Below are 19539 nucleotides of genomic sequence, written 5' to 3'. Positions count from 1 at the left end.
ATTAAAGGGAATCTGTCACCAGGTTTTTGCTCCCCCATATGAGAGCAGTATAATGAAGAGACAGAGACCCTGATTCCAGTGATATGTCACTTACTGAGCTCTTTGCTGTCATTTTGATAAAATCAATGTTTTCTCTGTTGCAGATCTAGCAGTTATACAGAGCTCATGAATATGCTGGACTACCTGACAGGAGGCCAAGTAGTCCTCTAATGATCTACTGCTGATTAATCAGTGATTTTATCACAACTTCACTAAGCCGCCCAGTAAGGCTACTTTCACACATCAGTTTTCTGCATTCAGGCACAATCCTTTTTTTTCCTGATGCAAAGGATCCGGCAAAAACGGATGCAAACCGTATCCACCGGATCCGGTTTTTAACGGATCCGTTATGCCGGATGTGTACAAAACCGGATCCGGTGGATACGGTTTGCATCCGTTTTTGCATCCGGTTTGTCCTTTTTTTTGAAGGATCAGCTTTTTTAATTAATTTGGTGCATGCGCAGTTTACAAAAACGGATCCGGTAGCCGCATCCATTTTTTACCGCATTGCGCCGGATCCAGCGTCCATAGGCTTTCATTGTAAAACACGCCGTATCGCGCCGGATCCGGCGCGATGCGGTTTTTTTGCCGGACAAAAAAACGTTGCAAGATACGTTGCCTCCGGCCGCCGCTTTGATAAATTTTGCCGCATCCGGAAAAAACCGGATGCAACGCAAAGCCATCAGGTACAATCCGGTTACAATGCAAGTCTATGGGGATAAAAAGGATGCGGTACTGGATCCGATTTACCTGTTTTTTTCCGGATTGTACCTGATGGCAAAAACCTGATGTGTGAAAGTCGCCTAAGTGACACATCTCAGGAATGAGTCTCTTTTCCTTCATCAAGCTGCTCTCAGATTAGGTGGCAGGAGCTGGTAAGAGAGTCCCTTTAGGGTGAAGCTCCTGTGTGGGGGCAGCCCCGGCACATCCATCATTTATGCGAACTCATGCGCCTTATTTACAAATTGATCCCAACTATGTCCCTGGCGAGAGACAATCTGACAGTGTCCGGACCGAGGTTGGTCACGTTGTACAGCGCTTTGTAGTATGTCTTCGCTATCCAGATAATCACAGGTAGATTCCCCGTGGAGCGAGTGGAAAAAATCCATTGCTGATAGAGGAAAGCAGCCGAAAGTTTCCGGACAGCGCCGGCGGTAAGGTGAGAAGCAGTATCGCGGGGGGCGGAGCCAGAGGCGGGGCGGGGCCAGGAGCTGCGGGCGAGTGCGCTGCCAGTGTGTGCGAGCACCGGCCATGGGTGCGTGTCTGGGAGTGTGCTCCCTGCTGAGCTGTGTAAGTATGCTCTGCGCCATCACTGCTGTGGAACCTCTGCCCTCGGCTTCAGGCTCAGGCACTGTGCAGTGGAGCTGGCGAGGGCCCGTGTATTCCTGGGAACTTGGCGCTGTATACAGGGTGATGATGGCTGCCGTGACCTATGACATTATACTGCTCCTTGTATCCAGTCGTGGGCAGGTTGTGGTCACAGGACGAGCTTTCTCACACTGTGGGGCTGGTGAGTGCGTAGGGAACACTACAATTACACCCTGTGAGGGCACCATAGAGGGGGTCCCTATGTGAGACCCTCTTATGTGGCAGAGCAGAGGAATGTATGTCCAGTCTGGCCGCACTATGCAGATGTCAGGAGGTCGCCAAGGTGTGGGAACGGAGACCTCATCCATTGCGTGAGTGGGCTCAAAAGTGATGAGGTGTCCCTTTACGGCCTCATTCACATGTCAGTCATGTATGTGTCTGCTAAAGAAGCATGGAGGTGTCCGTGTCTGATCCGGAACTTTACCCAAACGTCTATGGAGTCTGAAAACCACGGATGGGCATCCATCAGTGTGTAATCTGCTTGTGACTGTCCTTGTACTGGATACGAGACGCTTTACTTTTTGTGTAGAAATCACTGATGATGAACGGATGGTAAAAACTCATAAGTACTGGTGACACGGAGGTGACACGGAGGCCCAAAGACTGAGGAACTGTCTGATGCTTTAGTGGAGCATAATCCCGCCGTTGTGGCCCCCCCCCCTCTGTTTTACAGTATTGAAAAGCTGTTTACAGAAACTTATCTGGCACATTATGACGTTTTAACGAGTCTGCACTCTTGTTCCTATGTATGATGACAATCACAAAGGATGTTGGGAAACTGCATTGCATGAGCTGTGTTTAATCATAGCCTTTGGTAATAGGCAGCAGCTCACTTTGGTGTGTACAGGTCCTGGCCCTTTGGTGTGTGCAGACTTGTGTGCGGTGTGTACAGGTCCTGGCTCTTTGGTGTGTGCAGACTTGTGTGCGGTGTGTGCAGACTTGTGTGCGGTGTGTGCAGACTTGTGTGCGGTGTGTGCAGACTTGTGTGCGGTGTGTGCAGACTTGTGTGCGGTGTGTGCAGACTTGTGTGCGGTGTGTCCAGACTTGTGTGCGGTGTGTACAGATCCTGGCACTTTGGTGTGTACAGATCCTGGCACTTTGGTGTGTACAGGTCCTGTCTCTGCGGTGTGTACGGGTCCTGTCTCTGCGGTGTGTACGGGTCCTGTCTCTGCGGTGTGTACGGGTCCTGTCTCTGCGGTGTGTACGGGTCCTGTCTCTGCGGTGTGTACGGGTCCTGTCTCTGCGGTGTGTACGGGTCCTGTCTCTGCGGTGTGTGTACGGGTCCTGTCTCTGCGGTGTGTGTACGGGTCCTGTCTCTGCGGTGTGTGTACGGGTCCTGTCTCTGCGGTGTGTGTACGGGTCCTGTCTCTGCGGTGTGTGTACGGGTCCTGTCTCTGCGGTGTGTGTACGGGTCCTGTCTCTGCGGTGTGTGTACGGGTCCTGTCTCTGCGGTGTGTGTACGGGTCCTGTCTCTGCGGTGTGTGTACGGGTCCTGTCTCTGCGGTGTGTGTACGGGTCCTGTCTCTGCGGTGTGTGTACGGGTCCTGTCTCTGCGGTGTGTGTACGGGTCCTGTCTCTGCGGTGTGTGTACGGGTCCTGTCTCTGCGGTGTGTGTACGGGTCCTGTCTCTGCGGTGTGTGTACGGGTCCTGTCTCTGCGGTGTGTGTACGGGTCCTGTCTCTGCGGTGTGTGTACGGGTCCTGTCTCTGCGGTGTGTGTACGGGTCCTGTCTCTGCGGTGTGTGTACGGGTCCTGTCTCTGCGGTGTGTGTACGGGTCCTGTCTCTGCGGTGTGTGTACGGGTCCTGTCTCTGCGGTGTGTGTACGGGTCCTGTCTCTGCGGTGTGTGTACGGGTCCTGTCTCTGCGGTGTGTGTACGGGTCCTGTCTCTGCGGTGTGTGTACGGGTCCTGTCTCTGCGGTGTGTGTACGGGTCCTGTCTCTGCGGTGTGTGTACGGGTCCTGTCTCTGCGGTGTGTGTACGGGTCCTGTCTCTGCGGTGTGTGTACGGGTCCTGTCTCTGCGGTGTGTGTACGGGTCCTGTCTCTGCGGTGTGTGTACGGGTCCTGTCTCTGCGGTGTGTGTACGGGTCCTGTCTCTGCGGTGTGTGTACGGGTCCTGTCTCTGCGGTGTGTGTACGGGTCCTGTCTCTGCGGTGTGTGTACGGGTCCTGTCTCTGCGGTGTGTGTACGGGTCCTGTCTCTGCGGTGTGTGTACGGGTCCTGTCTCTGCGGTGTGTGTACGGGTCCTGTCTCTGCGGTGTGTGTACGGGTCCTGTCTCTGCGGTGTGTGTACGGGTCCTGGCACGTTGGTGTGTGCAGACTTGTGTGCGGTGTGTACAGGTCCTGGCATATACATGTCTTCACTGGGAATTCTGCCAATGCCGTTTATATCTGCAGCTCTCCTGTCTGGATGTGATCACAGTAACCATGTGCTGGTGTTACTGCTCTGGTACAACACATTATGTCTTCCCTGAGCTCAGTACAGACGTATGAGGTCACAGTGGAAACATAGTGCTCCAGCTCAGGCGAGGAACACTCCCCATTCAGCAGCGCTCCGGGGGCTTCCATCTGGGGGCTCAGACGTGCCCCCGACATTACCATGAGACAATGCCCTCCATCCACGCTTCTTTGTGGCAATGTTTGTCTTTTCAGATAGGCAGTAGACAGAAGTCATCCAATCCACTAGTATAAAGTGTGTTCATGTCCCTAAGTAGAGTTAAAATAAATAAAAGTTTTAAAAACTTAAACAGACAAAGTAGCCGTCATCTCCATCTCTGATCCACAATGACCTGGGCTAATAAGTGGTCATGTCTAACAAGGACTGCAGTTTGTTGTTATTTTTTCCTCCAGGTTTGGGAGACAAGAAGCTTAGAAAATTGTACGTGTCCCAAAATGTGACCAATGAAAACAATAACATGCAAAAACCCCTCCGCCCTCACAGATCATTCAAAAGAAAAGTAGCCTATATAAGTGATAAAAACGATAGAAATATGGTATCCATGTAAGCGGACTGGACCGGAGTACAGTTCATGTTTTATTTAGCCTGCACAATGACCGCGTGACATTCAAAACGTAAAAACAATGCTAGAATTGCTGTTTCCCCCCTGAAAGAGTTAATAATTGTAGTTGAAAAATAACCATTGTAGTTTTCCATTTGCTCCTAGGTTGAGGATTCCTTGTTCATGTGGCTGAGGCCATGGGCAGCGTACATCAGAGCCTGGCTGCACAACTGCTCTCTGAAACGCTGCAATATACAGACAGAGCATAGTGGGGAAAAGAAGTATGTGATACACTGCCGATTTAGTACGTTTTCCCACCTACAAAGAATGGAGAGGTCTGTAACTTTTATCATAGGTACACGTCACCTGTGGCAGACAGAATCTACCCAAAATACCCAGAAAATCACATTGGGGTCATTCCATGGTAACTTGCGTTACTTTCAGAAACCAAAAACTGAGTTAATAATGGCTTACAGACTGTTCTCTGAAGGGAGGCACAAAAATGAGTGTATATTGTACATTGAAATCTTATGAGAATAGTACAACACAGTTTGATATTTCAACAATACAAATTAAATACAAAATACAATGTTATTACTTTGTGTAACGTAAGTTACCAAGTAATAACATTGTATTTTGTATTTAATTCGTATTGTTGAAAAATCAAACTGTTGAAATCTATTGAGAATAGTTCCATGTACAATATGCATTCACTCATTTTTGTGCTTGCCTTCAGAGAACAGTCTGTAGCAATTATTAACTCAGTTTTTGGCTTCTATGGAATGACCCATTGTATGATTTTTAGGAATTAATGTGCATTTTACTACATGAAATAAGTATTTGATCACCTACCAACCAGCAAGGATTCTGGCTCTCACAGAACTTATTTTTTCGTTAAGCCCTACTACTCTGCACTCATTACCTGAATTAACTGCAGCTGTTTGAACCTGTTATCTGTTTATAAGACACTTGTCCCCACACTCAATCATTCACACTCCAACCTCTCCACCATAGCCAAGACAAAGAGCTGTCTAAGGACACCAGGGCCAAAATTCTAGACCTGAACAAGGCTGGGATGAGCTACAGGACAATAGGCAAGCAGCTTGGTGAGAAGGCAACAACTGTTGGTGCAATGATTAGAAAATGGAAGAAACACAAGATGACTCAATCTTACTCGGTCTGGGGCTCCATGCAAAATCTTGCCTTGTGGGGTAAGGATGATTCTGAAAAAGTTAGAAATCAACCCTGAACTACACTGGAGGGACCTGGTCAATGACCTGAAAAAAGCTGGAACTACAGTCTCAAAGATTACTGCAGGGCATACAAGACCCACTGCTCACACCAACACATGTCCAGGCCTGTTTGAAGTTTGCCAATGACCATCTGGATGATCCACAGGAGGCATGTGGTCAGATAAGACCAATATAGAACTTTTTTTTATCAACTCCGCTTGCTGTGTTTGGAGGAAGAAGGATGAGTACAAGCCCAAGAACACTGTCCCAATCATGAAGCATGAGGTGGGAACATACTTTAGGGGTGCTTTTCTGCACAGAGGACAGTATTGAAGGAAGGATGGATGAGATCATGTATCATGAAATTTTGGCCATCAACCTCCTTCCAGCATGACAATGATCTGAAACACACAGTCAGGGTAACTAAGGAGTGTCTCCGTATGAAGCATTTCAAGGTCCTGGAGTGGCGTAGCAAGTCTCCAGACCCGAACCAATAGAACATCTTTGGAGGGAGCTGAAACTCAATGTTGCCCAATGACAGCCCTGAAACCTGAATGATCTGGAGAAGATCTGTATGGAGGAATGGGACAAAATCCCTGCTGCAGTGTGGGCAAGCCTGGTCAAGAATTACAGGAACGTCTGACCTCTGTAATTCCAATGAAGATTTCTGTTCCAAATATTAAGTTTTATTTTTCTATTGTATCAAATACTTATTTCATACAATAAGATGCAAATTAATTTAATAATCATACAATGATTTTCTGGATCATTTTTTAATTCTGTCACAGTTGATGTGTACCTACGATAAAAATGACAGACCTCTCCATTCTTTGTAGGTGGGAAAACTTGCAAAAACGGCAGTGTATCATATACTTAATTTCCCCACTGTAATTTGAATTTGTCTGTAAACGAGCACCGGGCATCCGAGCATTAAAATCCTGGTTATTCTTACCGAGCCGTTCGCTCGTCCATAGTGACAGCTTTGTGCATTTCTATGCAGTGATCACGCTCCGGTCAGGAGAGCCAGCAGCCAGACCGGGGATTGTGATGTGATCCTCGGACTAGTTATATGCTCAAGTGACTCCAGCCTTAAGGCTATGTTCGCACGTTGCGTTTTTTCCCGCGTTTCTGCAGCGTTTTTAGCTGCAGCGTTTTTGTGCCAAAACGCATGCGTTTTTGTTTTCCAGCAAAGTCTATGGGAAAAGCTGAAATCCTGTCTGCACTTTGCTTTTTTTTCTGCAGCGTTTAATTTGCATATTTGTGGTCAAAAACCATGCTGAAAAAGAAGCAGCATGTCAGTTGTTTTTGCCATTTCTGCAGCGTTTCCTTAACATTGGGGTCAATGAGAAATGGCAAAACGCTACCAAAATCACAATTCCTGCGTTTTTCATGCTTTTTACCTGCTTTTCCACTGCGTTTTTGGCTCCAAAAACGCATGCTTTTCTGGACAAAATTTAATGGGTTCTAATGTTCCTTTACACACACACAATAACCGAAAATTTAAATGTTAAAAAATTAGAAACTTCACCTATTTTTCTGTTAAAATGGGCATAACCACTATTTTCTCATTAAAAATGATAATTTCCCATATAGTTTTATTACAAGTTAATTTTATACTTTTTTTCTCTTTTTTCATTCTTTTTGAATAATTCACCTTTATTTCTCAGTGTCTTGATCTCAAAAACGCATCTGCAGAAACGCAGGTGAAAATGCAGGTAAAAAGCGCTAAAAACGCAGTAAAAACGCATGCGTTTTTAGCGCTAAAAAATGGTCAAAAGCCATTTGGTCAAAAACCAAGGGAAGGAAAACGTGCAGAATAAACTGCAGGTATTCCGACGCAACGTGCGGACATAGCCTAAGGGTGCTTTACACGCTGTGACATTGCTAACGATATATCGTCGGGGTCACGACGTTAGTGACGCACATCCGACGTCGTTAGCGACATCGCAGCGTGTGACACTTAGGAGCGACGATCAACGATCGCAAAAACGTCAAAGATCGTTGACACGTCGCTCCTTTTCATAATATCGTTGGTGGTGTGTGCCGCTGGTTGTTCGTCGTTCCTGCGGCATCACACATCGCTGTGTGTGACACTGCAGGAGCGACGAACATCTCCTTACCTGCGTCCACCGGCAATGAGGAAGGAAGATGGGCGGGATATTTCGCCCGCTCATCTCCGCCCCTCCGCTTCTATTGGATGGCTGCCGTGTGACGCCGAACGAACCGCCCCCTTAGAAGGGATGCGGTTCGCTGGCAACAGCGACGTCGCAGGGAAGGTAAGTATGTGTGACGGGTGTAAGCGATGTTGTCCGCCACGGGCAGCGATTTGCCCGTGGCGCACAACCGACGAGGGTGGATACGCTCACTAGCAATAGCGATATCGCAACGTGTAAAGTGCCCTTTAGGCCAAGTTCAAGCAGCAATCTGTGGGCAAAACGCAGACAGAACAATTTTGACCATTTTTAAAAAATTTATTTCAGCTGGATCCGTTTTTTAATTTTGAACCCTATGGAAAACAGATCTGATAATTAGCCATCCGTTCTTTCATCTGAAAAGGATCCATTTTTTTGCTTACTGCATTCCTTTTTCCTTAGACTACAATGTTAAAAAAATAGATTAAGGGTAGCATGAATCAAGTGAGTTTCCCTTTAAGGCTGTGTTCACACTGTTTTTTGGTAAGTTTTTGCTGCGTTTTTTAGCTGCAGATTGGCCTTAGTTTAATACAAATCCATGCTAATAAAACGCTGCCTTTCACAGTCCCAGCAAAGTCTGAGATCTCTGAAATCTCATGCACACCCACAAACACCTGCTGATTTTTTTCCTGACTGTTTTGTCAAATACCTGCGTTTTTGCTACAGACTTTAAAGAATAAGCATGTCAATTCTTTGCAGCGTTTTTGCAAAGTTTTTTCATTGAAACAACCCAATTTGTAGAAAAAAAACGCCACTAAAAAATGCACCAAAAACGCAGATGACTCAAAGGAGATTTCCTGCCACAAGATCAGGTTTTGGTCAGAAAAAAAAACTTGCCAAAAAAGCCCTGTGTGAACATAGCCTAAGAAAGTACACAAAATGCAATAAAAACCTGAAGTAACCACATTTCCATAATTGGTGCAGACATTCTGCAACATCTAATACTGCCCAAAAGCAGATTATGGGAACGTAGCCTAACGCTCCATATATCTGTCATACTCTGTGAATGTATGCCCTATAATTAATGTATATGCCGTGCTGACTGGGTGCTTTTCCCACAATGGTGGAGATAGTAAGAACAGCAGTCTCCAGAGTGTAAAGGCCACGTCTCACTAAGGCTAAGTTCACACATCCTGTGTTTTGCATCAGTCACAATCCGTCGCCTTGGGGAATTACGGTAACCTGCAAAATATTTTGCAGGAATCCTGTATTTCCCCATAGACTTCTATTAGCGACGGATTGCGACTGATGACCCTGCGTTGCATCCGCTGCGTCGCGGTCCGTCGTTTTTGACTGACCGCCGAGCGGGGAGCAACGCAGAATGTAACGTTTTTCGGGCCGTCAAAATTAACGCGCCGCGCAGGAATCCGTCGCCATCCGTCAAGCTTGTAATGCATGTCTATGGTGCTGGATTCCGTCGTAATCCGTCTTACAACGGAATCCAGCGCAGGATTCCGTCATGCTCTACTGAGCATGCCCAGCATGCTTGGCACGCCCACTGGGCTGTCCCAAACACAGACGGATCATGACTGATCCGTCAAAAAACGGACGCACAGCGGATGTAACGGACGCAACTGATCCGTTTTTTCACAGGATTCCTGTGAAAGGAATCCTGTGAAAAACACATCAGTTGCATCAGTTGACATCTTGAAAATGACTGATCCGTTGCTGACGGACCTGACGGATTGAAAACACAGGATGTGTGAACTTAGCCTAAGCAACATCGCTGCTAAGGACTTTTGTGACGTAGCAGCGATGTTGTTAGCGATGTCGCTGTGTGTGACATCCAGCAACAACCTGGCCCCTGCTGTGAGGTCGCTGGTTGTTGCTGAATGTTCTGGACCATTTTTTAGTTGTTGCTCTCCCGCTGTGAAGCACAGATCGCTGTGTGTGACAGCGAGACAGCAACAACTAAATGTGCAGGCAGCAGGAGCCGGCTTCTGCGGACGCTGGTAACCAATGTAAATATCGGGTAACCAAGAAGCCCTTTCCTTGGTTACCCGATGTTTACCTTCGTTACCAGCGTCCGCCGCTCTCACTTTCAGTGCCGGCTCCTGCTGCCTGCACACATAGCCATACTACACATCGGGTAATTAACCCTATGTGTACTACTCTGGCTAGGAGTGCAGGGAGCCAGCGCTAAGCGGTGTGCGCTGGTAACCAAGGTAAATATTGGGTTGGTTACCCGATATTTACCTTAGTTACCAAGCGCAGCATTGCTTCCACGCGTTGCTGGGGGCTGGTCACTGGTTGCTGGTGAGATCTGCCTGTGTGACAGCTCACCAGCAACCCGTGTAGCCATGCTCCAGCGATCCCTGCCAGGTCAGGTTGCTGGTGGGATCGCTGGAGCGTCGCTTAGTGTGACGGTACCTTAACGCCTTGAATTGAGCCATAGATAACAGCTATCTCCGTGCCCCATGTCAGACCATCACCCGCACTGTGCTAATGCTTTTTACTGGTAGTATTAAGCAGTAGCCCCATGTCTGCCATCTTGGCATAGTACACTGTGAAACAAGTGTTGCAGTGTGAGTGATCACTGATGTTCATTTGTCTTCCCCCCCTCCCCTCCCCAATAGAACATATATAAAAATAATCTCCATTTTTCCCTTTCACCGGTCCTTATTACATAAAAACCAAACACATATCCGGTATCTCCATATTGTACAGATCGCAGCCATAACATGTCATGCTATTTAATCACTGACAGTAATCAGCTGCATCCCAAAACGTAGAATAAAGTGATCCAAAATAATCACATGTACCCCAAAATGGTGCAATGAAAAGTGGACTCATTTATTTCCTAACACTGCTTTGTTGATGGAAAAAGACATTATTTTCTCTCAGAATATTGCAACATTTGTTTGACTTTATTAGTATAACTTTGGTATCATCAAATCGTATTGCCTGGTAAAGGTACATCGCTTTCAACACTCAATAAATGCTGTTAAAATAATATATATTTTTCTCAAATCCCCAAAAATAAGTTTTTCAATATATCTGGTGCCATTTAAGGCTAGGTTCACATTTCCGTCAATTTGTATCAGTCACAATCCGTGGCTCTGGTAAACAGAATCCGTTTGGCGGATTCCGTTGTTCCCATAGACTTGTATGAGCGGTGGATTGTGACTGATGACCCTGCGTTGCATCCGCCGCCCGACTGATCAGTTGTGGAACGACTTACCGTCGGGCGGCAGGAACGCAGCATATAGCGTTTTTTGAGCAGCGGAATCCGGCAGCCGCCTTCTGTAAGCAATCAACTGATCACCCGGGGGCCGGCTTCTGTGAGCGATCAGCTGATCACCCGGCGGCCGGCTTCTGTGAGCGATCAGCTGATCACCCGGCGGCCGGCTTCTGTGAGCGATCAGCTGATCACCCGGGGGCCGGCTTCTGTGAGCGATCAGCTGATCACCCGGGGGCCGGCTTCTGTGAGCGATCAGCTGATCACCCGGGGGCCGGCTTCTGTGAGCGATCAGCTGATCGCTCTCAAAAGCGTTCTCTCTCTTGTTTTATAACGGAATCCGCTTTCTCTTCCAATACTTGTCATCCGTTGTACAACGCATCAGTCACAAGCGTCAAGCAAAACAACGGGAATGTGAACCTAGCCTAAAACTACTACTCATCCAGCAAAAAAAAACCCTCATATTGGACATCTACGCTATTATCTTGAAGGCACAAAATGAAAGGGTTAAGGAAGGCATTATACTGCTTCTCTATATGTGGACTAATTCCCAAGTTTAGCTGAGCTATAAAGGGGCATCACAATAGAAGTGGTTTTGGGCCAGGAGTGTCCCGCACACGGCTTGTGTAATAAAAGCTGTTTTTGGAGTTCTGAGGTTTGGTCGCACCGCCCTGTGTTGCTGAGGAGGATTGTGCGGGGCTTTGCTGCCTTTTGTCCCTGTTGTTTCCCTCCTTTCCTTGCTGAATGCTCTTGGTAACACATTTCCAGTGCTGTTCACCACACCCAGAAACTAGGTTAATTATTAGGATAAAACGGCCTGATAATGAATCCACAAAGTCTTGGAAAGGTTCCCAGCACCTCCGAGAAGGAAACTCTGTTAGAGGACAGCCTATTTTGGGGAGATTTCAGGCCTGGTCAAATTTTCGACAAGTAGTGTAGCTTTCCGAATCCTAAGACCACAGTCACACCTTCGTGTTTAAATGCGTACATGAAAAAATGGTACCAATATCCTCAGTGTGTCAGTATGGTCCATGTGTCCATTTATACCCTCAGTGTGTCTTCAGTGATTATCACGGACGGATAAAGAAATAAATTACAAAGCTTCTCCTATACTTTGCTGCATTAAAGGGAACCTGTCAGGTGCAATATGCACCCCGGACCACGAGCAGTTCTGGATGCATCTCTCTAATCCCTGCCTAACCGACCCTGTATACACTAGCATAGATAAACAGATCTTTAGAAAAAGTATTTCTAAACATCTTATATCCTATGCTAATGTGCGAGGGCAGTAGTCTCCTGGGCGTTAGTTCCCCTGGCTAGCTGGCCCCCTGAGCATGTTAGTACGCCCCTGTGGGCTCCTGTGGGCGTGCTATCATGCTAATGAATGTGCAGTGTCAGAGGATGATGTCACTCACCTCTCCACTGCCATCACGTTTGACACTGGATTTCTGCTCAGTGCGCATGACCGAAACTCCAGGGTCATGCGCACTGAGCCGAAATCCAGCGTTGGACGCGATGGCGGTGGAGAGGTGAGTGACATCATCCTCTGACGTTGCATATTCATTAGCATGATAGCACTCCCACAGGGACCCACAGGGACGTACTAATATGCTAAGGGGGCCAGCTAGCCAGGGGAACTAACGCCCAGGGGACTACTGCCCTCGCTTATTAAAAGATATTTCTAAAGATCCTTTTATCTATACTAGTGTATACAGGGACAGTTAGGCAGGGATTAGCAATATGCACCTAGAACTGCTCATGGTCCTGGGTGCATATTGGACCTGACAGTGCCTTTTAAATACATATGGATGCCCGCTGTGTGCTTTACGTGTATTTCACAGATCCATAGACTTGTATTGTATGGTATGTGTGAAATGTCAGATGCAATACCGATGTCTGAATGAGGCCTAACAGTGTGTAACATTAAAGGGGATTTCCCGTGAACAAAGATTATTTTAATCAATATATCTTGGAATGATAACTTCCAATCGTTTATAGTATGACCAGTAAGGGTCAGCGTACTTTTCCTGTGCATTGTGTATCCCTCACATACAGTTTTATACCTAGTATGGTTCATTGTGCGTAGGCTGGAGAGAGAGCTGGAAAGTCTGATTTGCTGTGTATTGTGCCTCTTGGCTTCACAGCAGTTTTTGTCTGGTTGCCTCTTCCCCCTCGTCAGGCCCCCCGATGTCTGGTGAACAGCTGAGCCTTCGCACAGTCTCAGTTACATTAAGGGATGGGCTTCTTCATGGGTTGTGTGTGATACCTGATTCCTACTTGTGCTTGCATTAGTCCCTCACTATTCTTCCCTCTCACCATAGGCTTCATGTCTGTGTGGCACAGCACCATGCCTCCTCTGTGGATGTTGCCCGTCTACAAAGAGTTCAACTATAACCCGCCTGACTTTCTCGTTTCTCCTTCTTCTTGGAACCTTAGTGGCCTGTATTATGATCATACCTGGAGTGGAAGATGGACTTAAAAAGGTAAATAGAATTTCCACTGAACTCGAGCGCTGCATCAGGAGCTACAGTGGGTATAAAGTCTACACACCCCTGGTAAAATTCCAGGTTTCTGTCATGTAATAAAATAGTTTCAGAACTTGTTTCACCTTCAGGATCACCCAATATCTGTACAAATCCATGAACTACAAACTGACATAATTTTTAAGGGGTAAAATAAAAAATATCACTAAAATAATTGCATAACTGTGGACACACTTATATTTGGGGATGTGGTTGTGTTCAAAATTAGCCAATCAGATTTCCACTAATTTGTGTTAGGGGGTGCATATTTATGCAACCACATTATGTTGGTTCGTTATTTTTCTTTTTTCAATCAAATTGTATATACATTAAAGGTGGGAAAACATTTTAAAATAATTGTTTGGGTTTTTTACATGGCAAAAACTTAACCCCCTGGCAGGGGTGTGTAGTGAGTACCCAGCTGTCGTCATAAAGTCATGCTGATTAACCCTATAAAGAGTTTAGCTGTTCTAGAAATATTTTCCTGACATTTTCTTAGTCAAATTTTACGGGACAAGCCATGGGTCTATAAACAGCTTCCAACACAGCAAAGGAATCTTATGGTTGAAATGTATCAGTCAGGAGGAGGGTATAAATCAATTTCCATGGCATTTGACATTCCATGGGGTACTGTAAAGATGGTCATCAAGAATTGCCATAAATATGGGCATAGCAGTGACATTACCTAGAACTGTACGTCCCGCAAAAATCTATGTAAAAACCAGAAGAAAATTGTTCTAAGAGGCCGGCAATAGACCTACAGTAACATTAAGGGAGCTGCAGGAATTTCTGGTAAGTGCTGGTTGTGTAATGTATCTAATCCCTGCCTAACCGTCCCTGTATACAGTAGCATTGATAAAGGGATCATTAGAAAAAGTATTCCTAAAGATCTTTCACCGTATGCTAATGAACGAGGGTACTAGACCCAAGGGTGTTATATGACCCAACAAGTCCGCCCTCTTAGCATGTAGTATGCCCACAGGGATGTACTAATGTGCCGCCCCCACTTCAGCAGCTGGGCTGCTTGGATCCAGATCCGCGGTGGCTCTAGGGGCGTCCAGACCCAGGGGTTGTGCAGCCACTCGAATTAAGGGAGTATTTACAGGGGATGGTGTATTTACAGTTCGTGACACCACCTGTGGTGTCGTGTAAGGTGGAGTACCACCGCTGCAGCTGGGGAGTACCTGGTGGCGATTGAGTGGGCAGCTTAGTGTTTAACCCCTCCACGGGTAGGCGGGATGCCCCGGGATACGGTGATGGTGACGGGGATGTGCCATTGGGGAGGTAAGGGTCACTTGCATACTCACTCAGTCCAATAACGCTGACACCGACAACTTAGTAAACCAAAGTTCTGGACACTGCTGCCGCTGAGGGGGAGCACGTTTGTGTCCCGTTCCTGCTGGTGTTGCCTGTTGATCTGTGACCTTTGCCTTGGCACCTTGTTCTCGTCTTAGTTGGCCACTATAGCTTGAAACTAATTGGGTCCCGCTCCCCAGTGTGGCTAACTCAGGAAACTTGCTCTCAGGGTTCACACTTGGGATTTCCTGGACCGTATGTGTGGAAAGTCCTATTCCCCTCCTTGCGCTAGTACCCCGATTTTGGAGCGGGTGGAGAGCGGATCTTGAAGGCTCCGTTCTCGTCGGGTAAATTGTCAGGTTGCCTGAAGCTACTCCCTGACCTAGGGTCCACGTACCCCGTCGTGCCCTTGTCCCAGCCCGGTGATGGTACAAGGCCGCCGGCTGTCCTCCATGACAATGTCGTGCCCCTTGTCACGATCCCCTGCGACTGGGGGTCCAGCTCCTACAAGGCCCAGACCAACGTCTGCTACCTAGTACTTCCAAGGAGCCCAGCTCCTGACCCCCTCTCTCCTTCACCTCCAACACTACACTGGCCTTCTCCTGACACTTCTGACCTCCTCTTAACCAACCCCCCAAGTGGGCAACCCTATTCCACTGGTGTGTCTGGTAGGTGTGGTGCAGAGTGTTCCTAGGATTTTGATTAGCTGATTTTGGCAACACCAATGGTTAGGGACCCGTAACCAAGGAGAAGGTGGATATTGCACACAAGGGCAGATTGCACAATACCCTGTGACGACCTGATAGGCCAGGGCGTCACACTAACATGCTTTGCAGTGCAGCGTTACGAGCGGTGCAGCGCGTACCTGTGTTCACTGTGACCGCTCTTCTGAATGCCGGACACTTCCAGTCATGCGCAGTAGACCTCTCTGAAGCCGAGACGCGTTACACCAAACTTCATATATCACATGACTTGAAGTTCCGTGCATTCAGAAGCGCCGTCACAGCAAACACAGGTACGCGCGTCACTGCTGGTGATGCTTAATTGAAATAGCATGTTAGTACACCCTTGTGGGCGTACTAACATGCTAAGAGGGTGGACTAGTTGGGGAATATAACGCCCTTGGGACTAGTCCCCACGCTCATTAGCATAAGATGAAAAATCTTTAGAAATACATTTTCTAAAGATCCCTTTAACCCCTCCCATCTACCCGTGGAGGGGTTAAACACTGGGCTGCCCACTCAATCGCCACCAGGTACTCCCCAGCTGCAGCGGTGGTACTCCACCTTACACCACACCACGGGTGGTGTCACGAACTGTAAATACACCATCCCCTGTAAATACCCCCTTAATTCGAGTGGCGGCACGACCCCCGGGTCTGGACGCCCCTAGAGCCACCGCGGATCTGGATCCAAGCAGCCCAGCTGCTGACGTGGGGGCGGCACATTAGTACACCCCTGTGGGCATACTACATGCTAAGAGGGTGGACTAGTTGGGGAATATAACGCGCTTGGGACTAGTCCCCACGCTCATTAGCATAAGATGAAAGATCTTTAGAAATACATTTTCTAAAGATCCCTTTATCTATGCTAGTACATAGTGACGGTTAGGCAGGGATTAGCAATATGCACCCAGAACTGCTTGTAGTTCTAAGTGTATATTGCACCTGGCAGGTTCCCTTTTAACTCTCTTGGGCTAGGAGTTCACTAGAGCTTCATAGGAGCCACTGGAATCCTCTTCCACTCCTCCATGATGACATCTGGTGGCTGTTAGAGACCTTGCGCTTCTCCACCTTCTGTTTAATGAGACCCCACAGATACTCAATTGGGTAGGGTTTAGGTCTGGAGACATGCTTGATCAGTCCAGCACCTTTACTTTCAGTTTCTTTAGCAAGGCAGTGGTCATCTTGGCGGTTTGGAGTCGTTATGTTGGAATACTGCCCTGTGGCCCAGTCTCTGAAGGCAGGGGATCATGGTTTTCTTCAGTATGTCACAGTACATGTTGGCATAAACTGTAGCTCCCCACGGTTGGCAGCACTCATGCAACCCTAAACCATAACTCTCCCACCACCATGCTTAACTGTAGGCAAGACTCGCTTGTCTATGTACCCCTCACCTGGTTGCTGACACACACACACTTTACACCTTCTGAACCAAATAGGTTTAACTTGCTCTCGTCAGACCCCAGGACATAGTTCCAGTAATTCATGTTCTTAGTCTGCTTGTATTCAGCAAACTGTTTGCAGGCTTTCTTGTGCATCATCTTTCGATGAGGCTTCCTTCTGGGACAACAGTGATGTAGACAAATGTGATGCAGTGTGTGGCGCATGGTCTGAGCACTGACAAGCTGACCCTCCCCACCCCCACCCTTTCAACCTCAGTAGCAAAGCTGGCAGCACTGATATATCTATATTGAAAAGACAAGCTCTGGATATGACGCTGAGCACGTGTACTCAACTTATTTGGTTGACCATGGTGAGTCACATGACGCAAGGGAGAGAAAATGGCTACTTCGCACAATTGTACAATGTACACACTTTTTTTTTTTGCCAGCGACTTAGACATTAATGGCTGTGTGAGTTATTTAGAGGGCACACCAAATTTACAGTGTTATATAAGCTGTACACTGACTACTGTACATTGTATCACAGTGTCATATCTTCAGTCAATGCCCGGCGTCCAATTGGATTGAAGCATTGTGCGCACGTGCAATGACAATTTCCGGGACGCCGGCCGTGGTGGTGAACATGGAGGTGGATGAGTGGCATGCACCAAGATGTACAGGTGCGATAAATTGGGGGTCTATTTAAAGATGCTGACCAGACTGTACCTGCACCTCCAGGACGAAGATCTAGCGAAACGCGTCGAGGTGCAGGGCGGTGTGATCCATATCCTAACATGACGACAGTTGGTGGGTAATCTACTGAGAAATATTGTAAACCTTACACCCCTGTCAGATGGTCTTGGTGAGCCCCGCAATACTGATCTTTTTAAATGTAAACCTTTTTTGCACTGTGTGACACCCAAATTTATAACCAATAAAGGGAATTTACAGATTATACTGTCTATTTGAATGACTATTTGGAAAGATGCATGACTACAGGTCAATTATAGGTGTTGTGTTATTAGGGATCTATTCAAAAATATATATATATATATATATATATATATATATATATATATATATATATATATATATATATATATATATATATATATATATATATATGTCATGTCTTCAGTGTTGTCCCATGAAAAGATAAAGTTTACAAAACTGAGGGGTGTACTCACTTTTGTGATGTATACTGTATCCACTGTAATGCAGGAGAAACGGTATATAATGCATCTCAAAGATAAAAAAAATTCTGTGGGTTTTTCAATGTTTCATTAAATAATCTTCAGCTTGAAGTGCTGCATATGCCTTCATATGTTTGTAACATTGATTTTTGCCAAGCATTTTGATATGGATGATAATCTGTTGATTAGAGAATCATAATTTGAATATATAATAATTTTTCACTGAAGCTTGCTGAGACCTGACGGTACGTGTGCACAATGTATTATTCCTGCAGATTCCATTCCGAAAACAGTATAAAAAGAACGCTAACTACCGTATTTTTCGTTTTATAAGACACATCCCAAATTTGGAGGGAAAAAAGGTAAAAAAGAAAAAAAAATGGGGTCCGTTTATAATCTGGTGGTGTCTTACCAGGGAGGGAGGCCTGCAGAGGAGCGGGTGTCACAGGAGTACTGTAAATAGTATAGAGGGGCTCTGTGCGGGGCCGGAGACGCCGCTCTGCTCTGTGCGGGGCCGGAGACGCCGCTCTGCTCTGTGCGGGGCCGGAGACGCCGCTCTGCTCTGTGCGGGGCCGGAGACGCCGCTCTGCTCTGTGCGGGGCCGGAGACGCCGCTCTGCTCTGTGCAGGGCTGGTCATGGAGCAGCCGAGCAGGACGGAGCGGCTCCAAACAGAACAGAGCGGCGCGGCCCGATCCAGAACAGCGTCGCTTAGACCAGCAGCGCCGTCAGCACAGTGCACTGCTCGGAGCATCTCCCTGCCTCCTTTGACCCCTCTGCACAACCCCCCAGTAAGCTACATTCTGATTTTAAGACGCACCCCTCATTTTCCTCCCAAAGTTTTGGGAGGAAAAGTGCGTCTTATAATCCGAAAAATACGGTAAACACTCAAAAGAATGAACATATGTATTGCTATGTAGAATTGATTTGCTGTTCACGTGTTCAGTCTTTTGAGTGCCTTTTAAGGTTTCCAAAGACACAAAGTGGTTAAAGGAAGTGAGTTGATCATTATTCAAGTGTTTTCTGTTCTAAAGGCTCCCTATACTTTATAATAGAAGTCAATGGGAAGGCTCAAAAGATGCATGGGAGAAAAGAACCTGCTGATTGTCAAAGACCCTAAATAAGTGTTCAATAAATGACAAAGACTATTCCAGAATAATAGTGTTCAAATGGAATAAGTGGGCAAATCCCCATAAGAGAACCCCTACCCGGTCATAAAACGTAACCTTTATTTTCATTAAAGTGTGATATATTAGATAGGGTATTGGTTAAATTCTCATAATTGTCTTTATAAAGAGATTCCTTTTGTTTAAATTTATATTCAGTAGCAATAGCTATCTGTAGTATTTAAGATGACACCTCGGGTGTCATCCACAAATAAGTTAAGCATGCAGCACACGTTCCCCCGACATGTTTCGC

At 46.7% G+C, this 19539-nt stretch overlaps 1 protein-coding gene across 2 annotated transcripts in view; it reads left to right on the top strand.

Moving 5' to 3' along the window:
- The first annotated feature begins 1242 nt into the window (after window positions 1–1242).
- SERINC2 (serine incorporator 2) overlaps window positions 1243–19539 on the top strand; it is a 95709-nt gene continuing 77412 nt past the window's right edge. Inside the window, exons 1-2 of one of the 2 annotated variants that reach the window (XM_075335954.1) lie at window positions 1243–1329; window positions 13330–13491. In XM_075335954.1, coding sequence (XP_075192069.1) covers window positions 1291–1329; window positions 13330–13491 — 201 coding nt within the window. In that variant the 5' untranslated portion in view covers window positions 1243–1290. Of the gene's footprint in view, window positions 1330–1453; window positions 1550–13329; window positions 13492–19539 lie in introns of those variants that run through there. The other variant, XM_075335953.1, reaches the window with a different exon arrangement.

The sequence above is a fragment of the Anomaloglossus baeobatrachus genome, chromosome 2, assembly GCF_048569485.1.
Source record: "Anomaloglossus baeobatrachus isolate aAnoBae1 chromosome 2, aAnoBae1.hap1, whole genome shotgun sequence".
NCBI lineage: Eukaryota > Metazoa > Chordata > Amphibia > Anura > Aromobatidae > Anomaloglossus > Anomaloglossus baeobatrachus.
The sequence above is the reverse complement of the archived record's forward strand: the minus strand, read 5'-3'. Positions and strand labels throughout refer to the sequence as shown.